The sequence below is a fragment of the Abramis brama genome (genome assembly GCF_963993115.1).
Source record: "Abramis brama genome assembly, chromosome: 25".
NCBI lineage: Eukaryota > Metazoa > Chordata > Actinopteri > Cypriniformes > Leuciscidae > Abramis > Abramis brama.
Genome location: NC_139987.1, coordinates 1,650,744 through 1,672,683, shown reverse-complemented (window position 1 = coordinate 1,672,683; position 21,940 = coordinate 1,650,744). Strand labels below are relative to the sequence as shown.

Here is a 21,940-nt window from a genome sequence, read left to right as displayed (position 1 = left end):
GATTGGCTGAGTTGTGTCCTGAAGGCAGGAGTGGTGAATGCTCATAAAGGTTTTAGAAACGCCATGTTTTTTTTTTTTTTTCTACACCATTTATTTTTCTCCAGTGCATGGAAGTGAAGTCTCATAAGACTGGCACAAATCATAACTACTTATCCATAACTTATTAAATATACAATGAGTCTGAGGCTACTGTTTTAAGCTCGAGTGTATTCTGGTCTCATCAGAGAAACGAACACTACACGGCCCTTCAGGAGCCCCGGCCCCGGTGTTTACAGTTTCAGATTTACTGAGCATTTTAAATATACATTTCTAATCAATTTATACTGATAAAATATGAGTGGCATAACTAGAAAAACTTATTTTTTATAAAATACCCCTGGAATTATATGATGTTGATGGGGTGAATTAAAATAGAAATTAAAGAAATCTGTTTTTTCAGTCTGCTTAGTTTTTATATTTGTTTTAAGTCATCTTGAGCCCCTTAGATGTATTCTGAGGACCACGCTGCCCTGGGGCCTCTGTTATACACATTTGAACTCTCATAATTTCTAATAATTATGTAAGAGCTTGAGTAATTTCTAATACCAACAGCAACACTATTACAATAAGATTAAAACGCTTAATATAAACATTTTAACATAATAGAAAAAAAACTATAAAATAAATAAATGGGACTCTTTGCAGATTAAAGATTTTAGGAACTCAATATCTAATGTTAGTTTTGTGTTTAATAACTTTTACTACATTAAAAGGACACATTTGCATCTGTTCTCAGAACAGCTTCCATCGCCCGCTGGGGGATTGTGGGTAATGTAGTTGTTTGAGCTCTTTCTCACGTTCCACATGCGCTGTGTCTCCGTGACATCCGCACTACTAATCCCATACGTCATCTGACAGGCATGTGCCGTTTAAATACTCAGTTTCCTTCTCAAAACATTCGTCTCAGCAGATTGTCGGTTTGTCTGGTTTTGGTAAGTTTATTATTAAAACTTTCTTTTTAGAAGAGCTTATATTTAAAAAGGAAAGCAACACGAGATATTCACTGAAGCGTGTGCGGATATGTAGACAGATAGCCACAAACCTGACAGTGTTGTTCATGACAGACTGAGCTGATGTAAAGGCATGTTAGTGTGTGCAGTAATGCTCGCATGAATCCTGTGTTAATCTGTCTTTCTCGTTATAGGCTAAACGCATATACTTTGGCGGGTCTTAAAATGATGCACTCACACATCCACATTCGTGCTATGATTTACCTATCATATTATTGTAGAGAAATTACAGGTGTCTTAAACTGAGAATAGACATATTTCACTATTGGACACTGGATATGACTGTGTTTTCCCCATAGCAGCTGCAGGGCTCATATAATAACACCTGATGATGTCAGGTGACTTCCAGAAGTGTCTTCATACAGCAGAGATGATATTATGAGCTTCAGCTTATCAGTGGATGGCGGTTATATGCAGAAGTAATGAATTATGAGCATTAATGCTGTTTTGGCAGAACATGTTTTGTTTGTCCAGACCACAAACAAAAGGAAACATAATCTACTTACATTGCGTATTTACAGGATTTAGTGATGATTAGATTTGCTGTTTCTGAATAACTTTGCTGAATATGTGGATGATCATGTGACACACACACACACACACACACACACACACACACACACACACAGTCTGGTGCACTATCTTTGTGAGGACTCTCCATAGACGTAATGGTTTTTATACTGTACAAACTGTATATTCTATCCCCTTACACTGCCCCTATCCCTAAACCTACCCATCACAGGAGACATTCTGCATTTTACATTTTCAAAAAAACTAATTCTGTATGATTTATAAGCTTTTGTACCCATGGGGACCTCAATTTAGGTCCCCACGGTGACACGAGTCCCCATGAGTCTGTGTGCATTCAGGTTTAAGTCCCCACCGGTGTAGAAAAACATGTCCACACACACACACACACACACACAAAAAAACAGTAGTGGCCAAAAGTGACGTCCGGAGGGGATATTTATTTTTTATTACTTTACAACTTTGATTAAGCGATCAATTTTTAAAAAATATTTTCATAATAGATTTTTCTATTTTTTAGTTTGTGAAGGAAAAACAAAGGAAAAACAAAACACTAAACTTGGTTATGGTATTTATCTGGCAAAATTATTTGGCAAAAAATAGTCAAACTACATGTTTTATTTTACTATGCAAAGAAAATGCATAGAAAAACAATAAACCTTACAGGAAAAACATACACTGACTACAACACAATCAATCATTAATATTTCATTGGTTCTCTCTTGTTCATAATTTCTTTGTATGAAAGCCTGGCCTAAAATTAAGTTGCAACAACTACGCATTAGCCTATGCTTACAAAATCTTGAACACATTTTTAATAAAAGGTGAAGATAACTATGTGGAAGTTCTTGTCAGGGGCTGTGAGTGTCCTGCCGGATGTGTCCATGTTACTCACAGGACAGGAATCTGTGTGACGCCTTAGAGTGTGTGTGTGACATGCCTCATCGCGTCTCATCATGTGTCATCATGTCTTATCCAGTCATCTGTGTGTGCAGAGTTTGAAGTGTCATGTCTGCCTTTTGACACAGGACACTGATATCGAAGTCCTGTCCTCCTGTGGAAGGTCTTCTGCTGTTTGGCTGTTAGTGCGGTGATTTAGAGGAGGAAATCATCTTTCTTGCTGAAGCGTCTCAGATCTCGTCTGTGTGTCCGTCTGTACAGGTGATGACGGCTTAATCGAAGCTCAGCATCATGGATGAGGACAGCAAACCGTTACTGGGATCAGTGCGAGCTGGGGAGTATTACACTGACTCACTGGACCCCAAACAGAGGAGGTACTGTGTGTGTGTGTGTGTGTGTGTACAGGTTTATATTACATTGTGTAACCAAATGTCCCCACAAGGATAGTGAAACCTGAGATCACCATTGTGGTGACCAGCCAGCGGTTCCCCACGAGGGAAATGGGTTAATAAACATACTAAATTATATATTTTTTGAAAATGTAAAAATGCAGAATGTTTTTGTCTGATGAGTAGTTTAGGGGTAGGGTTAGTGTGTGTGTGTGATGGGTAGGTATAGGGGTCGGTTAGTGTAAAGGGAGAGAATATACAGTTTGTACAGTATTAAAACCATTACGTCAATGGAGAGTTCCCTCAAAAGATAGTGAACCAGAGTGTGAGTGTGAGTGAGAGTGTGTGTATCCACCAAAATTCCATAATTTAGTTTATTCATGAATACTTTCCACCCTCTCTCTGACCCTTACAATTTAACTAAACTATTTAGGTTTCCTTCCAGAACTAATTAGCAATACCGGCAGGATTGAATTAACTCAGTCTGGTATTTCACAACTAGGGCTGGGCGATATATCGCATGACATTGTTAGGCGCATCTCGTCAGTAAAGCTGGTTCCTTGATTAGTAGTAAATCGCCACCATCACCACGATACGTCCGCGATAATTAATGCGATATGGCTCAGCTTGTCAGTGAACTACGGCTCTGTGTAGTAAATGCCGCTCCATCTGAAAGCAGGTGATGGTGATTTACTACTAATCAAGGAACCGGCTTTACTGACGAGATGCGCATAACAATCTCATGCGATATATCGCCCAGCCCTATTCACAATCAATGTCTAAGATGTAGCGCTATGTGCAGTGTGCTTCAGTACAATAACCCCCTAGTGCTGCTTAAGAGTGTGTGTGTGTGGATTACATTAGCTCATTTACACAGTATCACTCAACACACTAATGCTGGGCTGCTGCCCAATCCTGTTCTCGTCAGCCCTGCACTAATGCCCAGTGTGCAGTAACAGCTCTTCCCAGACATGTGTGCGGAGCAGCGTCCTACTGTAGATCAGCTTTCTCACTCCGAGAGGCTCCTGAACCCGTGTGCTCCTCTGTCCTTCAGGCCGTTCCATGTGGAGCCGAGGAACATCGTGGAGGACTCGTCGGCCCAGGAGAGGGTTTCTGCTGAAGCTGCGGTGCTGAGCAGCAGAGTCCACTACTACAGCCGTCTCACCGGCTCCTCAGACCGACTGCTGGTGGGTCACCGTCCACATCTCACTACCGACACCAGCGCAGGCTTCACAAGGGCTGTCCTGTGTGAGGACAAACATGACAATAGCAACAACAGGTTTATGAGGTTTATTAAAGGGATGGTTCACCCAAAAATTAAATTTACCCCATGATTTACTCACCCTCAAGTTATCCTAGGTGTATATGACTTTCTTCTTTCAGACGAACGCAATCGGAGTTATATTAATAAATGTCCTGGCTCTTCCAAGCTTTTTAATGGCAGTGAATGGCCGTTTCTGTTTTTAAGTCCATCAAAGTGCATCTATCCATGATAAAAGTGCATCTAAAAGTGCATCTAAAAGTGCATCTATCCATGATAAAAGTGCATCTATCCATGATAAAAGTACATCTATCCAACATAAAAGTGCATCTATCCATGATTAAAGTGCATCTATCCATGATAAAAGTGCATCTATCCATGATTAAAGTGCATCTATCCATGATAAAAGTACATCTATCCATCATAAAAGTGCATCTATCCATGATTAAAGTGCATCTATCCATGATAAAAGTACATCTATCCATCATAAAAGTGCATCTATCCATGATTAAAGTGCATCTATCCATGATAAAAGTACATCTATCCATCATAAAAGTGCATCTATCCATGATAAAAGTGCATCTATCCATGATAAAAGTACATCTATCCATCATAAAAGTGCATCTATCCATGATTAAAGTGCATCTATCCATCATAAAAGTGCATCTATCCATCATAAAAGTGCATCTATCCATGATAAAAGTGCATCTATCCATGATAAAAGTGCATCTATCCATCATAAAAGTGCATCTATCCATGATTAAAGTGCATCTATCCATGATTAAAGTGCATCTATCCATCATAAAAGTGCATCTATCCATGATTAAAGTGCTCCACAGGGCTCCGGGAGGTTAATAAAGGCCTTATGAAGTGAAGCTATGCATTCGTGTAAGAAAAATCTAAATTTTTAACATGTTACAAAGTAAAATAACTAGCTTCCTGCCAAACAAACTCTACTTACGCCTAAAGCTCAACTTGCGCAACTTGTGACGTCAGAAGTAGTGTAGTGCGCCACTGCTTTGCAGTGCATTTTACAAAACTTTTTTTGTGGGCAAAAGGGTCCATTGTCTGTTGTCAGTAGTGTAGTGATGTATGAAGCGCAGCTCACACAGAAGTCACTTTCACACTTCCCGTTGGTCAACACAACACGTCCACATTACAAAACCTGCGTGGGGAAGTTTTCCGCTCCCCTCGTGAAATTCACATCGCTTGGATTCCTATTGAAATGACTGGATTTTAATCTCACAAATTCACAGAACAACAGTAAAAGGACTGCGGCTTTAGAATGAAGAATATATTAAAACAACTTTTGTCAAATACACACACCAATGCAATACCGTAGTCTTCCTTTGTGTGAAATGAGAGCTTGTGGGTTCAATCAGACCACCTTAAAATACAAATGAAAAGAGAATTTAGGATAAAGTATTCAACACAATTGTAAATAATATATTTAGAATGTCTTTCATTCATTCATAACATTCATTCTACCCTTTTCCAATATTGGTTTACAATGGTTTAAAGGGATAGTTTACCCAAAAATTTAAATCCAGTCATTGTGTACTCGCACTCGTCATTTTTTTTTTATACAGCATATAATACAGGTTTGGATCGACATGAGAGCCAGAATTTCAGTTTTACCCGTAAGCTTGCACTGTGACTAACAGAACAGAGGGTTGAGTTGTTAATGGTAATTGTTAGTCTGTCAGTTAGACTGTGAGATCGTGCTGTTGTTTGAGGACTACATCATCTTTATCCTGCCTCATTTCACTGATATTTATGCTGTTTTGAATCGGTGTATAATTACATTTTCCAGTGGCTTTGATTTTCCTTTTTTGTTTATCCTGGTTTGGTTTGTGGAGGATGCATTTCTAAAACCAGATTAGCACGGTCTTCAACCATGAATTTCACATTTTAGGACAGTGCATCAGTTGTTTGGGGACTCCTGCAGTCTGTGATCTAGTCCTGTACTGTGATGTAATGCATTTGTTTATGCACCTTATCTTCCTCAGGCACCGCCAGACCATGTGATTCCTTCTCTTGAGGACATCTATGTCTACAGTCCACTGGGAACAGCGTTCAAAGTTCAGGGAGGCGAAAGTACTGCCAAAAACCCCAGCATTGTCACAATGTAAGACCAATCTCAAAAAAGGCTTTTAATGCAGTGCTTTTCACACCCAGTCATGAAGTCATGAATGCCAAAGCTAAACACAGCCAGAATGTTATGTCTGGTTGATTACTAATAGACAACCAATCAGAAAACTAAGCAATACTTGCCTTGTTAAATATTCATGGCCTTTAGACAGTAGAGTTGTTTCTGCAGTTGTTCAGGTTTAGCGCCGAGGGAACCGGTTAATGGCGGACAGCAGAGAGTGTTATTTGTGTAGTCCTTTTAAGGAATGTTAAGACGACCAGAGTGGATTTACGTGGTGACATTTCTACAGATGTACAAACACTTATTTTGTGTGTGTGTGTGTGTTCACAGCTTTGCCATATGGAATACTATGATGGGAACATCTATATTAAGTATACCATGGGGAATAAAACAAGTAAGTTTACTTTTTTTGTGTGTGTACTGTATTTATTTTACTCACTGCAGGCTATTATGAAGATAAATAATTTCTGGCTGTCTTTTAGGCTGGTTTCACTCTGGGCATCATCATCATTGTTCTCATGGGCCTGCTGACGCTTTACTGCTGCTACAGAGTATTAAAGTCCACAAAGTCCATACGTAAGCCAACCGCATGACTTCACTTAAATAAACAGCCATTCTTTCACATTTTTACACCCACAATACACAAGGCTCATCTTATGAAAGATATATGCACCAGTGCTACATTTTTTCTATATATCCTAATGTATTCATTCATTACTTCATTAATACATCAATTAAGTCAAGTCAAGTCAAGTGTATTTATATATCGCTTTTCACAATACTGATTGCATCAAAGCAGCTTCACAGCATTAAACCAAAATAACACAACAAGGTTGTTTCTAGTGTAAATTTATTGATTGATAAAATTAAATTAATATCCCCAAAATATCCCTATCTGAGCAAGCCAAAGGCAACAGTGGCAAGGAACCGAAAACTCCATCAAGTGACCTAATGGTGTCCTAAAACTCCATCAGGTGACCTAATGGAGAAAAAAAAACCTTGGGAGAACCCAGGCTCAGTCGGGGGCCAGTTCTCCTCTGGCATTTATGAACTAGAGGCCAGATTGTAGTTTGAACAGTAAGATTTAAAATGTTATATGAATGCCTGGCCGAAAAGATGCGTCTTTAATCTAGTTTTAAACTGGGAGAGCGAGTCTGAGCAACGAACAGTATCAGGAAGACTATTCCAGAGTTTCGGAGCTAAATGTGAAAATGCTCTCCCTCCTTTGGTGGATCTGGATATCCTAGGTATGACCAAAAGCCTCGAATTTAGTACATTTTTTACATTTATAATTATTAGCTAACTGTGTGATTTGTATATGTACATTTCTGAAATGCATAGCAGTCACCTCTGATTATAGATCACTCTAAATTGTAATGTAGACATGCACTTTCTGTAAAGCTGCTTTGAAACAATATGTATTGTGAAAAGCACTATACAAATAATTGTGAATTGAATTGAATTGAATATAGGTTAATATATCATGAAGTTAATAGTATAATTTTATCATTCTCATATTAATGTGCAATGAGAAGCATTATGACCCTAATTTTTTATGAGGAGGGAGGGAGGGTCGAGCTAGCCTCCGTTTTGTTTGACAATACTTCGAACATCAACAAGAAGTGACGTCACCCAACATCGCTTAGAGCACCTTTAAGGATACGAATTGTAGTGCTTTACTAGGAGTTTGTTTGTTTGTTTGTTTATGAAGCCATTATTTAACAGCCTCAGGAGTTCCTTCTAGATTTAGGTCTTGATATATTCCTACATTATTGCTAAAAAAATTCTTTATGGAGAAAATGACCAAATAAAGATCTTTTTAATGAAATCTGAGAGGTTTCTGTCCCTCCATTGACAGCTACACAACTACAACTTTGACGCTTCAAAAAGTTCATAAAGACTTTGTAAAACTAATCCATATGAATTGAGTGATTTGGTACAAATTTTCTGAAGAGACACAATCACTTTTTATGGTGACCAGATTGAATTTAGGCTTTTATTCACATATAAACATTTATCAGCAAACATAAACACAAGCTCAACCGAACCTGCATGAAACGCGAGAATGGACCTCATTGGTTCTTGCAGAAGCTCAAACGTGCCGCGTAACACGAGAATGGACCTCATTGGTTCTTGCAGAAGCTCAAACGTGCTGCGTAACACGAGAATGGACCTCATTGGTTCTTGCAGAAGCTCAAACATGCTGCGTAACACGAGAATGGACCTCATTGGTTCTTGCAGAAGCTCAAACGTGCCGCGTAACACAAGAATGAACCTCATTGGTTCTTGCTGAAGATCAAACGTGCTGCGTAACACGAGAATGGACCTCATTGGTTCTTGCAGAAGCTCAAACGTGCCGCGTAACACAAGAATGAACCTCATTGGTTCTTGCTGAAGATCAAACGTGCCGCGTAACACGAGAATGGACCTCATTGGTTCTTGCAGAAGCTCAAACGTGCCGCGTAACACGAGAATGAACCTCATTGGTTCTCGCTGAAGCTCAAACATGCTGCGTAACACGAGAATGAACCTCATTGGTTCTTACTGAAGCTCAAACATGCTGCGTAACACGAGAATGAACCTCATTGGTTCTTGCAGAAGCTCAAACGTGCTGCGTAACACGAGAATGGACCTCATTGGTTCTTGCAGAAGCTCAAACGTGCCGCGTAACACGAGAATGGACCTCATTGGTTCTTGCTGAAGCTCAAACATGCTGCGTAACACGAGAATGAACCTCATTGGTTCTTGCTGAAGCTCAAACATGCTGCGTAACACGAGAATGAACCTCATTGGTTCTCGCTGAAGCTCAAACGTTCTGCGTAACACGAGAATGAACCTCATTGGTTCTCGCTGAAGCTCAAACGTTCTGCGTAACACGAGAATGAACCTCATTGGTTCTCGCTGAAGCTCAAACATGCTGCATAACACGAGAATGGACCTCATTGGTTCTTGCAGAAGCTCAAACGTGCCGCGTAACACGAGAATGAACCTCATTGGTTCTTGCTGAAGCTCAAAAATGCTGCGTAACACGAGAATGAACCTCATTGGTTCTTGCTGAAGCTCAAACATGCTGCGTAACACGAGAATGAACCTCATTGGTTCTCGCTGAAGCTCAAACGTTCTGCGTAACACGAGAATGAACCTCATTGGTTCTCGCTGAAGCTCAAACGTTCTGCGTAACACGAGAATGAACCTCATTGGTTCTTGCTGAAGCTCAAACGTGCTGCGTAACACGAGAATGAACCTCATTGGTTCTCGCTGAAGCTCAAACGTTCTGCGTAACACGAGAATGAACCTCATTGGTTCTTGCTGAAGCTCAAACGTGCTGTGTAACACGAGAATGAACCTCATTGGTTCTTGCTGAAGCTCAAACGTGCTGCGTAACACGAGAATGAACCTCATTGGTTCTCGCTGAAGCTCAAACGTTCTGCGTAACACGAGAATGAACCTCATTGGTTCTTGCTGAAGCTCAAACGTGCTGCGTAACACGAGAATGAACCTCATTGGTTCTCGCTGAAGCTCAAACGTTCTGCGTAACACGAGAATGAACCTCATTGGTTCTTGCTGAAGCTCAAACGTGCTGTGTAACACGAGAATGAACCTCATTGGTTCTTGCTGAAGCTCAAACGTGCTGCGTAACACGAGAATGAACCTCATTGGTTCTCGCTGAAGCTCAAACGTTCTGCGTAACACGAGAATGAACCTCATTGGTTCTTGCTGAAGCTCAAACGTGCTGCGTAACACGAGAATGAACCTCATTGGTTCTCGCTGAAGCTCAAACGTTCTGCGTAACACGAGAATGAACCTCATTGGTTCTCGCTGAAGCTCAAACGTGCTGCGTAACACGAGAATGAACCTCATTGGTTCTCGCTGAAGCTCAAACGTTCTGCGTAACACGAGAATGAACCTCATTGGTTCTTGCTGAAGCTCAAACGTTCTGCGTAACACGAGAATGAACCTCATTGGTTCTTGCTGAAGCTCAAACGTGCCGCATAACTCGAGAATGGACCTCATTGGTTCTCGCTGAAGCTCAAACGTGCTGCGTAATACAAGAATGAACCTCATTGTATCTCGCATGTCAAGAAAACATGCTTGATCTTCTGTTCACCACAACTGATGTGTGAGTTGATCAATGTTTATATGTGAATAAAAGCCTAAATTCCATCTGTACATCATATAAAACAATGAGAAATTTTGGACTAAACTGCTCAATTCATATGGATTAGTTTTTTGATCTCTTACGATCTGAAGCATCTGTAGCTGTCAATGGAGGGAAAGAAATCTCTCAGATTTCATCAAAAATCTTCATTTGTGTTCTGAAGATGAACGAAAGCCTTACAGGTTTGGAACGACATGAGGGTGAATAAAGCAAAACTTTGTTTTTACCCCCTGGAATGTGACTGGGCAAGTTTTGGCCTTGATTGGGTGGGTTTTGAATAGCATTTGGGCTGTGTTTGTTACGCTAACCTGGCAACCCTGCACACACTGGACTGAAGCAACTTGGTTTACTTGATTATTCATGCATAATTTTTCATTTTACATTAGGCTTTTGAGGAATATTTATTTGTTCAGCTCTCAGTCATTGCATTACTGTATGTTTCAAAACTACAGAGCTTTGACCATAACACTAAATAAATAAAGCATTTAAATATCATCTTACAAAGACATTTTTGGCAGATTAAGTGTGACAACTGATATTTATACGCATTTAATGTCTGCTATTCTAAAGATCTTGATGATTCCAAGCTATCAAAATTTCATCTAATTTTTTTGGCCATATAAATATCAGCATCTGATCCAAATTGCATATTTTTGCTCTGTTTGGGTCTCTTCGAGTTTGAGCTCTATATTCTCACGATATCATACTATATGAGCCATAAATGCCAGATGTATCAAATATTATACTCCACAACAAACACTATTTTTCTTTTAGGATTCTTTGCCTAGATGTTCTATATAGGCCTAATGCTCCATTTAAAAAAATGTGATTTTCCTGATTTATTCCTTATGTCAGGTTTACAGGGATTATTTTGTTTAATGTGCAGCTCTGTCTTTACAGCTTATATGGATACCTCAGACTGGGAGTTTCCTGACGTGTGTAAATATTACTTTGGGGCATTTGGAAAATGGTCGAGCCTCATCTTCTCACTGGTGTCTCTGATTGGTGCAATGGTGGTCTACTGGGTTCTCATGTCCAACTTCCTGTTCAATACAGGGAAATTCATTTACAGTAAGTGACAGTTGTCCCCACCATTCCTCGTGTTTTTCTGCCGTCCTTTAGCTGATTGGATGTTGATGTTTTCTGGGAAGATCTGTATAACTGCTTGTATATTTTGCATCCACAGACTATGTTCACAATGTCAGCTCATCAGATATTTTTGGCACAAATGGAACAGATAGAGGTGAGTCGTCATAGTGATTTATTATGATTATTATTAGTAGTAGTAATTGGTTTGAAGACGTGAGTCTGGTCTCTTTGGATTCCTTGAATAATACCCAGAGTTAAATGGTTTGATTCTTTTTCTTTTTTTTCACAAAAAGCTGTATTTTATTTGAACAAAACTTGGTAAGTGTCTTTGGAACGATGCCCTGAAATACTAAGTAATTTTGAGACCGCACCATCGAGTGGTTGGGAAGTTATGCATGAATCATGAGTCTGTCAGCCATATTGCCTAGAGAAGGTTTTTGCCAATCCTCTTACAAATGTTTACTGTTCTTTGCACCGTTAAATTTTCAGACATGGCCTCACAAAAATTATTCACTATATTTTTGATATTCCAAACCATTTTTGTGACACTATAACAAATGTGATCATGAAGATCACAAAAAGCAAGTATCTACTGAAATGAAAATGTAAAAATTCTGTTTGTTTTTTTTGTTTTGTTTTTTTAAGATCTAACTTTAGAGCTGATTTGCCTGAAACATATATAGATTTTAACATTGGTCCACTTTTGGGATGATTAGAGATGTTTAGACATGCTCATTTGGCTATTGAAGCTGCATTTCATGTCATTCATTCATTGCTTCAAAATGAGAAGGTGTGTTTCTCTCGCACTAGTGATATGCCCGTATCCAGATGTGGACCCAGACAGGAACAGCAGCTCTCTCCTGAACGACGCGAGTGAGAACAGCACAGGTCTTGTGTTTGACCTCTGGTGGAGTAAAACCAACACCATCCCGTTTTACCTCATCGCTCTGCTGCTGCCGCTGCTCAACTTCCGCTCCGCCTCCTTCTTCGCCAGGTTCACTTTCCTAGGTATGACCTTTATTTTCCCAGCTAGAGGGCTAATGTTTCATGAAAAATAGTTTTTTAGGCAAGAAAGACATTTAGATATCAAGGCATTTGGCAGATGCACATCCACTAGGAATTGAGGGTGTAATGAGTTTTGCTATATTAGTCTCTCATGTGTGTATTAGTATAGACTGGATGTTGGGTGTACTAGTTTATTAATGATCTTGCACTCCAAGACAAGTATTTTGGACTTGATCTGATCTGGGATGGTGAGATAGTGGAAGGAGTGTAGCAGAGATGTGATGTGAAAATACTTGGAGAGGCTAAATGTTGAACTGGGTCAGTTGCAGAGCAGAGAAAGACTCTCAAAATCTACATATTACAGGTCATTATCACATGACGGTTCATGACTTTCTGGTCTATTGAAATGGAATAATCTTGCCAGTGGTATTTTAGGACTGATATGAACAGCAGCTTGTGTTTTCAGCAGTGTCAACCTGTTGTCCAAGAGGCTTTCATTGTTTTTTCACAGGCACTATATCGGTGATCTATCTAATCTTTTTGGTCACGTATAAAGCTATTCGACTGGGCTTTCACCTGGAGTTCCACTGGTTTCATTCTTCGAATCAGATTTTTGTTCCAGGTAAAGGAATCTTTTTTTCTTTTCCTCCAATCTTGCAACTTCTTGAGAAAGAAGTCATGAAATCACCTGTGAACACATTTTGAAGGCATATCTATGGTTCTTTATTCATTTCCCTTTTTACACGACTCTGTTACCCTTTTTAACTCAAAAGAGCCCAGCATCAAGCCACAAGCTCAGCGTTGTGTAGTTGAAGCTTAAGTTTCAGAAAGCTAATTCAACTTTGACCCCATTTGCTGTTTAACTTTTGAAACAACCAATAGCCCCTTTCACACAACAAGAATTTTTAATTGCCGGACAATTTGCTTGACATTAAATGTCCAATTTAAGTGCAAAATCAGGCATCCAAAGATCAAAAAGTTTTGCAAACCCGCATTTATTGTGTCCTTTCTTTTCCTTTTCTTTTGAGTTGAGTCATGTGAAAGAGAATTGTGGTGGTGTGAATAAGCACGTACTGATTTATGTGAAATGTGTTGTTGTCTCTGGTTTGATTTAGAGTTCAGACCTCTGTTTGTTCAGCTGAGTGGAGTTCTCACATTAGCATTTTTCATTCACAACTGCATCATCACGCTTATGAAGAGCAACAGACATCAAGAAAACAACGTGAGTGTTCTCTCCGCCTGTCTTCATCACTGTATGATTACTCACTCAGCACATTCATATTCCACACATTATACTTGTGCATTGTGTGCAAAAGTGACTGACTGTTAGTGTTGCTAAAAAGACATAGCGTTGAACTTTCTGCAAAGGGGAAATAGGAGATGAGTCATTGTGGAGGAGACTGAGCTGTCAGTAGGAACCGAAATAACCTCACTGTCAGCCATTTTTCTGTCTATGTAATGATTCTTGGACATTTGTGTAGTCATAACGCTTCATTTCACATTGTCTAGTCACTGAGCAAACAGGAAATGTTTATTATGGCAACATGAAGATTTCCTTTTTTTAAATATTGGAGTGAATCTCACAAAACCTTTTCAAGAATACCCAGATAACATTTCACCAAAAAAATGGGATATATATATATGCTCTAAAACAGGGTTTCCTAAACCGGGGTTCGTGAAGGAACCGCAGGGGGTCCACGAGCTGAAGAAAACCTAATCATTAATTAAATCAAATCTAACATTAAAATAATCAAATTGGCCCGAACAATGAATTTAAATAAATCTGAAATTGCGACTATATCTTGTCAAATCAAAGAGTGTGATTTAACCGAAGTAGCATAAAGTCTGTTGTCCGTGTGTTTCAGAGTGAAGACGTTTCATTTACACACATGCTGATTATCATATAGACCTTACTCAGAGCAGCGCCATGACCGGCATGAAAGCAAGGCTGTCTTTTCAATGAGATTCACTGTAAAAAGCTCAGAGATCACTCATAATTTTCCACAGATCATGTTGTCTGGAGTTTTTTTACTACTTTTTGCAGTGTTTCGTCAGCAGAACAATCCAAAAACACATTAAGTAACAGTACAGCCCACTGAAGAGACGTCTGTCTGTCTGTCTGTCTGTCTCTCACAGCCTCGCTTTCAGTCCCATTGTTTTTTTTAATCATTGATTTGATCATTATCATCATAAAGTCTTTCTAGTTCATTGTAGTATAATGCTAATGATGCGTTTACTGTTGTTCTAACCGCTGTTATTGGTGTGAGACTGTATTTGAGTGTGTGTGTGTGTGTGTGTGTGTGCTCTCAGGTGCGGGATCTGTCGTTGGCATACCTGCTGGTGGGACTGACGTACCTGTATGTGGGAGTGCTGATCTTCGCTGCTTTCCCATCACCACCGCTGTCGAAAGAGTGCATCGAACCGGTAAGACCTGCAGATGGAGCATCATAAACGTTCAGCCGATCGAAGTGCAGCCATTAATCTTGACGCGGTCGTCTCCTCGATTGCAGAACTTCCTGGATAACTTTCCCAGCAGTGATGTCCTGGTGTTCGTGGCGAGGACCTTCCTCCTGTTCCAGATGACCACGGTGTATCCGCTGCTCGGGTACCTGGTGCGCGTGCAGCTCATGGGACAGCTCTTCGGGGACCATTACCCAGGGTCAGTAATAACTGTGGTCAATGATCACTATAATAACCCAGGCTCACTATTAACTAACTAACTACGACTTTTGCCTCAATAAACTCCTTATTACTGCTTATTGCTAGTTGTTAAGTTTAGGTATTGGGTAGATTAAGGGATGTAGAATACACTCTTGCAGAATAAAGCATTATAAGTACTAATAAACAGACAATATCCTAGTAATATGCATGATAATAAGCGACTAGTTAATAGTGAGAATTGGACCCTAAACTAAAGTGTTACCAAAGTCGTGTGGATGGTGATGAGTAATAACTGTGGCTAGTGATGGGTGCCTTGGAAATCTTTTGTTTCAAATCAGTGCTTTGTAACCAAGTCACCTGACTTTACATCATACTGTTTTGAAACATTTTGAAAAGTCAGCGCTTTGATGTTGACGTGTTATGAATCTCAACTGAACCATTAAACCAGTATTAAAATCGTGCGTCAGTTTTGATCGTTTGAGTAGAATTGTTCAGGTTCTTGGCATTCTGTCTGTAAAAGTGTTGTTACAAACATGTCTATGGCACTTAAAAAGTAACATTATATTTAATGGTATTTGCTGATTATAGAGTTCACTTTAAAGACCAGATTTGCAGTTGTTTTGCAGTGTTTGAACAAATTTTTGCTCTTTTTTTTTTTAAACCAGTAGATGTCCTCAGCAAGTTTCAATCGATTCGAAACAGCAAATTACTTGAAATAATTGTCAAATGACTACTAAAGCTGCATGACACGTCCACTGAAACACACAGAGCTTTCCATCTGAGAGTCTTCATGGCTGATTGGATAAAATGTTGGCTCCTCTCAATGAAATAAGGGAGAACAAAAATGATCCTTGTCAGAGCTCAGCTCATACATACAGTGAGGAAAATAAGTATTTGAACACCCTGCTATTTTGCAAGTTCTCCCACTTAGAAATCATGGAGGGGTCTGAAATTGTCATCGTAGGTGCATGTCCACTGTGAGAGACATAATCAAAAAAAAAAATCCAGAAATCACAATGTATGATTTTTTAAACTATTTATTTGTATGATACAGCTGCAAATAAAGTATTTGAACACCTGAGAAAATCAATGTTAATATTTGGTACAGTAGCCTTTGTTTGCAATTACAGAGGTCAAACGTTTCCTGTAGTTTTTCACCAGGGTTGCACACACTGCAGGAGGGATTTTGGCCCACTCCTCCACACAGATCTTCTCTAGATCAGTCAGGTTTCTGGGCTGTCGCTGAGAAACACGGAGTTTGAGCTCCCTCCAAAGATTCTCTATTGGGTTTAGGTCTGGAGACTGGCTAGGCCACGCCAGAACCTTGATATGCTTCTTACAGAGCCACTCCTTGGTTATCCTGGCTGTGTGCTTCGGGTCATTGTCATGTTGGAAGACCCAGCCTCGACCCATCTTCAATGCTCTAACTGAGGGAAGGAGGTTGTTCCCCAAAATCTCGCAATACATGGCCCCGGTCATCCTCTCCTTAATACAGTGCAGTCGCCCTGTCCCATGTGCAGAAAAACACCCCCAAAGCATGATGCTACCACCCCCATGCTTCACAGTAGGGATGGTGTTCTTGGGATGGTACTCATCATTCTTCTTCCTCCAAACACGTTTAGTGGAATTATGACCAAAAAGTTCTATTTTGGTCTCATCTGACCACATGACTTTCTCCCATGACTCCTCTGGATCATCCAAATGGTCATTGGCAAACTTAAGACGGGCCTTGACATGTGCTGGTTTAAGCAGGGGAACCTTCCGTGCCATGCATGATTTCAAACCATGACGTCTTAGTGTATTACCAACAGTAACCTTGGAAACGGTGGTCCCAGCTCTTTTCAGGTCATTGACCAGCTCCTCCCGTGTAGTTCTGGGCTGATTTCTCACCTTTCTTAGGATCATTGAGACCCCACGAGGTGAGATCTTGCATGGAGCCCCAGTCCGAGGGAGATTGACAGTCATGTTTAGCTTCTTCCATTTTCTAATGATTGCTCCAACAGTGGACCTTTTTTCACCAAGCTGCTTGGCAATTTCCCCGTAGCCCTTTCCAGCCTTGTGGAGGTGTACAATTTTGTCTCTAGTGTCTTTGGACAGCTCTTTGGTCTTGACCGTTAGTAGTTGGATTCTTACTGATTGTATGGGGTGGACAGGTGTCTTTATGCAGCTAACGACCTCAAACAGGTGCATCTAATTTAGGATAATAAATGGAGTGGAGGTGGACATTTTAAAGGCAGACTAACAGGTCTTTGAGCGTCAGAATTCTAGCTGATAGACAGGTGTTCAAATACTTATTTGCAGCTGTATCATACAAATAAATAGTTAAAAAATCATACATTGTGATTTCTGGATTTTTTTTTTTTAGATTATGTCTCTCACAGTGGACATGCACCTACGATGACAATTTCAGACCCCTCCATGATTTCTAAGTGGGAGAACTTGCAAAATAGCAGGGTGTTCAAATACTTATTTTCCTCACTGTAAATATCATTATATGCATATAAAATATTGTCAAAAGGTCCACTTTTCCACTTTCTTGAACGGTAAACAAGCAGGCTTCAACAAATAACTGATATAAAGCCGGTCATATTTGAGACGCCTCAGGCATCCAAGACCAATATGGAGCTTAAAATATGACAATATGATTTGAATTTGAATTGTGTAAATTTGAATTATTTACAAGTGAAATCTAACAAAATTGAATTTTAGGTGGTAGTTTAAATAGTTCTGAATTTGATTTTTTTAAACGAATATTGAACATTTGAAATTTAACAAATTGAAATGAAGAGGAGAAGCACCAACATGAACTTGTGAATCTGCTGGATCTGGAGAGATTCTGTGTGGAGGAATGGTCTCTGATCTCTCGTCAGGTGTTCTCCAAACTCATCTGGCATTATAGGAGAAGACTCAGAGCTGTTATCTTGGCAAAAGGAGGTTGCAAAATGTATTTAATAACAGGGAGCCAATAATTATGGCCAGCGTGTTTTGGAGAAAAGCATTTATTTCATAATGTGATTTACCCCCCACTTTCAATTCTTTTACTTCAATGAAAGGTTTGATTTTTGCCAATTTTTTTAATGAAAGATCAAAAGGATAAACAATGCAGATTTATTTTTTACAGCCATTTTTGATCATATTTACCAGGGGTGCATTAATTCTGACCACAACTGTATAATAGGGAATTATGTGATTTCAGACGCAGCCTTTATAAGTTACCTTCTTTTATTTAGAAGGTAGGACTTATTCTGCCATATTGTACGTTGCACTTTCTCCCATTCATTGTGGACCGTCTTTATATATCTAAAGTCTTTGTATAAAGTAACATTGAAACCATCAGTACAGCTAATGTCCTTCAAAGGGTAATGAAACACTCAAACACATTTTTGAGATGCGTGTTGCACATTATCGAACAACATTAGGATCTGTCATTTTTAATTTTAAGAGCAAAATGAGTTATTAATTTGAGACTGAGTGGCCTAATCCTTTAAGAAGGTGCTGTCTCATCATTATTCATGACATCATGTGACATTTGTCCAAGTTGAAAGATGGGTTGTGAGTGTTAGTTGCATTTGAGTTTGACTGTCTGCCACTGATCACAAACATCATTCATCTTTACACTCATCAAACCACTCACATTTGTAAAACGGTGTGTATTTAAAAAGTTATTAAAATTGCGAAAGCGCACTCACACATATAGACTTCTACACGGTGTATAAAAGCTGACACACGAGTCGCCTGGTGTTTCATGGCCCGATCATGACGCTTCAGCTCGTGTTGTGTGTGTTGCACTTCTCTTCGTTCAGTTCTACAACATCATTACACCACAGCCTCACTCATAAACAATTACAAAACCGCATGAAAATGATCATACTCAATGCTTGGAAATCATATATTATGAGCAGAACTGCCTGGTTATTACAGACACACTGTATATTTAAGAATGATCTTAAAGATTTGCCTGTCTACATGATTACTCTATTCGCATCAATCCCTAGTTTCCTCCATGTGTTTCTGCTGAACGTCCTGGTTGTCGGAGCTGGAGTTGTGACGGCCAGGTTTTACCCCAACATCGGCTCCATCATCAGGTAAGAGCAGTGCAGTATTGGCTAACAGGATCAGTTGGACTGGTGTTCTTGAACTGTGCTGTGTTTGCGGTCAGGTATTCGGGGGCCATCTGTGGCCTGGCTCTGGTGTTCGTGCTTCCCTCTCTGATCCACATGGTGTCTCTGAGACGCAGAGGAGAGCTGCGCTGGCCCTCGGCGCTCTTCCACGGCCTCCTCATCCTCCTCGGGGGGGCCAACCTGATCGGACAGTTCGTCATGTGACGCGCTCGCGTCAAGCTTTCACAGGAGTCGAGTCTTGGTGCCGGAAGGATTGACCTACTAAACTCAAGAAACCCACTCGAAGGCACCAAACATCGAAGTTTTGACATTTGAAAAAAGTTATAGATTTGTCATATTGCTTTTAACCGCTCTTACTAGCTCAAGACAAGCTATTTCAACAGGGATTTGATCATTTAAAAAAACCCAAAATGTATTTTTCTTTATAATCATAATAATCGTCATGATTTCATCGAGATTGACACGGTTTAGTTGAATGCGGAGTGAAGACGCTTGTGTTACATGTGATGAGCAGATGATGGTCACTCCTGGAGCTGTGCTGAACGCCAGTGGACTCTGCCTAACATCACTGTTGCTTCCAGTGAGAGCGAGATGAAGTCAGGTGACCTCGAAGCTCTAGACCCGGTCCTCGCTGTGACAGTGTTGTGAATGCTGTTGCATCAGTGTACTGAAATATAACCTGCGTGATTAATGGATACATAAAGGGAAACTTAAGTCTCTAGACTGGGTTACAGGCGCACATTTCCTGATGTCATTCTCCAGCTGAATCTGAGCATACTGATGCATTCTGGGTGAGTTCATGTCACTTTATGAAGTATGTGCACAACAATAAGGGAAGCTTAAATTTGCACACTTTTGTGAGATTCCAAATCTTGAGTCACTTTTCTGTCTTATGTTCTTGTGTGTTTTTAAACCATTAAATTGAAGTGACATTTGTAACCTTTCTATATTTGAACTTGTATTTCAGAGTATAAAATGAACAGCATAAACCCTCAAACAATCCAGTACAAGTGTTCTTGTTAAGAGAGGGTGTTTTAATGGTTTCCTTCATCATGTTTCCACTCACTTCAAAAGTGCAAAACTAAACGTGCTGCTTTTTTACAGGAAAAATGTTGAACGTTATACAAGTAAATGTTTTCATATCGCAGCCAAACATTTTTATTATAAAGTGTCGGAGGAAAAAAAAAATGTTTTAAACATCTGTTGTGAATAAAAAGAATAAACTGTTCATGTTCCATCAAAGTTGTGATTTCACCCTGTCCATCATTCCCGGTCACACCTGTGACAGCTGGTTTGATGTGAACTGAACCAGCGAGTTCGTTTAGAACAAATGAAGTGCGTTTAGTAATCAACAACATCATCTCAGTTTCTGAAGTGGAAAAAGTCTGTTCTACACAAAGGAACAGGCTCGTATATTTAGATGGAAAATTGCGGATTTATACTTTTCAGTTAAATTCAGTACTTTTAAAATGGGGTGTTTATGAAATGTGAATCTGACTGTAATCAGAGTTATGATTGTGTCTTGTTCTGATTGATGTGAGAGTAGTTGATGAGCGCGTGTGTGTGTGTGTGTGTGTGTGTGCAGGCCAGCTGACAGGGCCCGGGACGAGATAATCTTAGATGGGCCCCCCCGCGCCCAGATCTCTCCTTTTCCCTTGCTTTTCCTCTCCTGTTCCTCTCCTCTGACTAACATGAACTAACCATGAGCAATACATATGTTACTGTATTTATTAATCTTTGTCAATCTTAGTTAATAAAAATACAGCTGTTCATTGTTTGTTCATGTTACTTCACAGTGAATTAACTATGTTAACAAATACAACTTTTGATTTCAATAATGTAGGCTATTAGTAGCGAAATATTTTCTAAATATTAAAATTAACATTAACAATGCCACTATCTTGACCACTAATAACTCAAATATTACATATTTTCTTCCACAAATAGGCCAATTTGAATTCTTTTTTTATTTTTTTTTATTATTCCATAATTTAATGAGGGCTCAGTTCTTGTTACCCGTTTGTCCCCCCTATCGGCGGGCGTGTGTGTGTGTGTGTGTGTGTGCGTCAGGTGAAGAGCTCAGTGTAGTCCGCTGTGGCCTCTGTCTGTCCGCACGCCTGCCGCAGAAACTCCTCTTCTCCACACAAGCTCAGCGGCTCCACCTGGTGCAGAAACACACAGTTACACGAGGCTTGAGCTGAGCTCCAAACACTGAATCACTTCATCCATGAACTAATATGTGTATCAAGCAGTGATTTGTGTTAGCTGTGAACGCTGTACGGTATGTATTGTGACGTTCCTGGTGTAAGGAATGCGCTCCGTCTATTTAAACCCGATGACTCTCCGCCTATGACCGGCATGCATGTGAACGGACATGTTTCTTGTTAGCAGGCGTGAGATGCCAAACTGTCTCTGTGCTCATTATCATGTGTTAACAATCACATTGAGGGGAGAAGCATCTCATTTATCCCACATACTGTACATAAAAAACATTTATCAATTCAATATGAATGTGAGCATTACATTTAGAATGAAATTATTTGTTCTCTTACTATAATCATTTCAATACAACATGACTCATACACATAATGCTGGCCACACATTTGAAGACTTGAAGGCTGATTTA

At 39.7% G+C, this 21,940-nt stretch overlaps 2 protein-coding genes across 5 annotated transcripts in view; one reads left to right on the top strand and one right to left on the bottom strand.

The window, feature by feature from the left end:
* The first annotated feature begins 867 nt into the window (after positions 1-867).
* slc38a9 (solute carrier family 38 member 9) lies at positions 868-20,542 on the top strand. The gene is made up of 15 exons (XM_084103609.1): positions 868-971; positions 2,739-2,851; positions 3,921-4,053; positions 6,137-6,255; positions 6,610-6,673; positions 6,762-6,855; positions 11,339-11,509; positions 11,625-11,681; positions 12,338-12,535; positions 13,044-13,154; positions 13,648-13,754; positions 14,843-14,956; positions 15,043-15,191; positions 19,189-19,278; positions 19,353-20,542. The coding sequence occupies exons 2-15, from the start codon at positions 2,769-2,771 to the stop codon at positions 19,516-19,518; spliced, it is 1,656 nt and encodes a 551-aa protein (XP_083959735.1). The 5' UTR covers positions 868-971; positions 2,739-2,768; the 3' UTR covers positions 19,519-20,542.
* Positions 20,326-21,940, bottom strand: part of sh2d4a (SH2 domain containing 4A) — a 44,245-nt gene continuing 42,630 nt past the window's right edge. For all 4 annotated transcript variants that reach the window (XM_084103611.1, XM_084103610.1, XM_084103612.1 and 1 more), the window contains one exon: positions 20,326-21,476. In XM_084103611.1, the coding sequence (XP_083959737.1) occupies positions 21,381-21,476 (96 nt within the window). In that variant the 3' untranslated portion in view covers positions 20,326-21,380. The remainder of the gene's footprint in view (positions 21,477-21,940) is intronic.

Bases quoted from the DNA above. Each gene is read 5' to 3' on its own strand.
- slc38a9 (XM_084103609.1), top strand. From the start codon at position 2,769: ATGGATGAGGACAGCAAACCGTTACTGGGATCAGTGCGAGCTGGGGAG. The intron at 11,682-12,337 runs GTGAGTCGTCAT...CTCTCGCACTAG, and splicing joins CACAAATGGAACAGATAGAG to TGATATGCCCGTATCCAGAT. The intron at 12,536-13,043 runs GTATGACCTTTA...GTTTTTTCACAG, and splicing joins CGCCAGGTTCACTTTCCTAG to GCACTATATCGGTGATCTAT.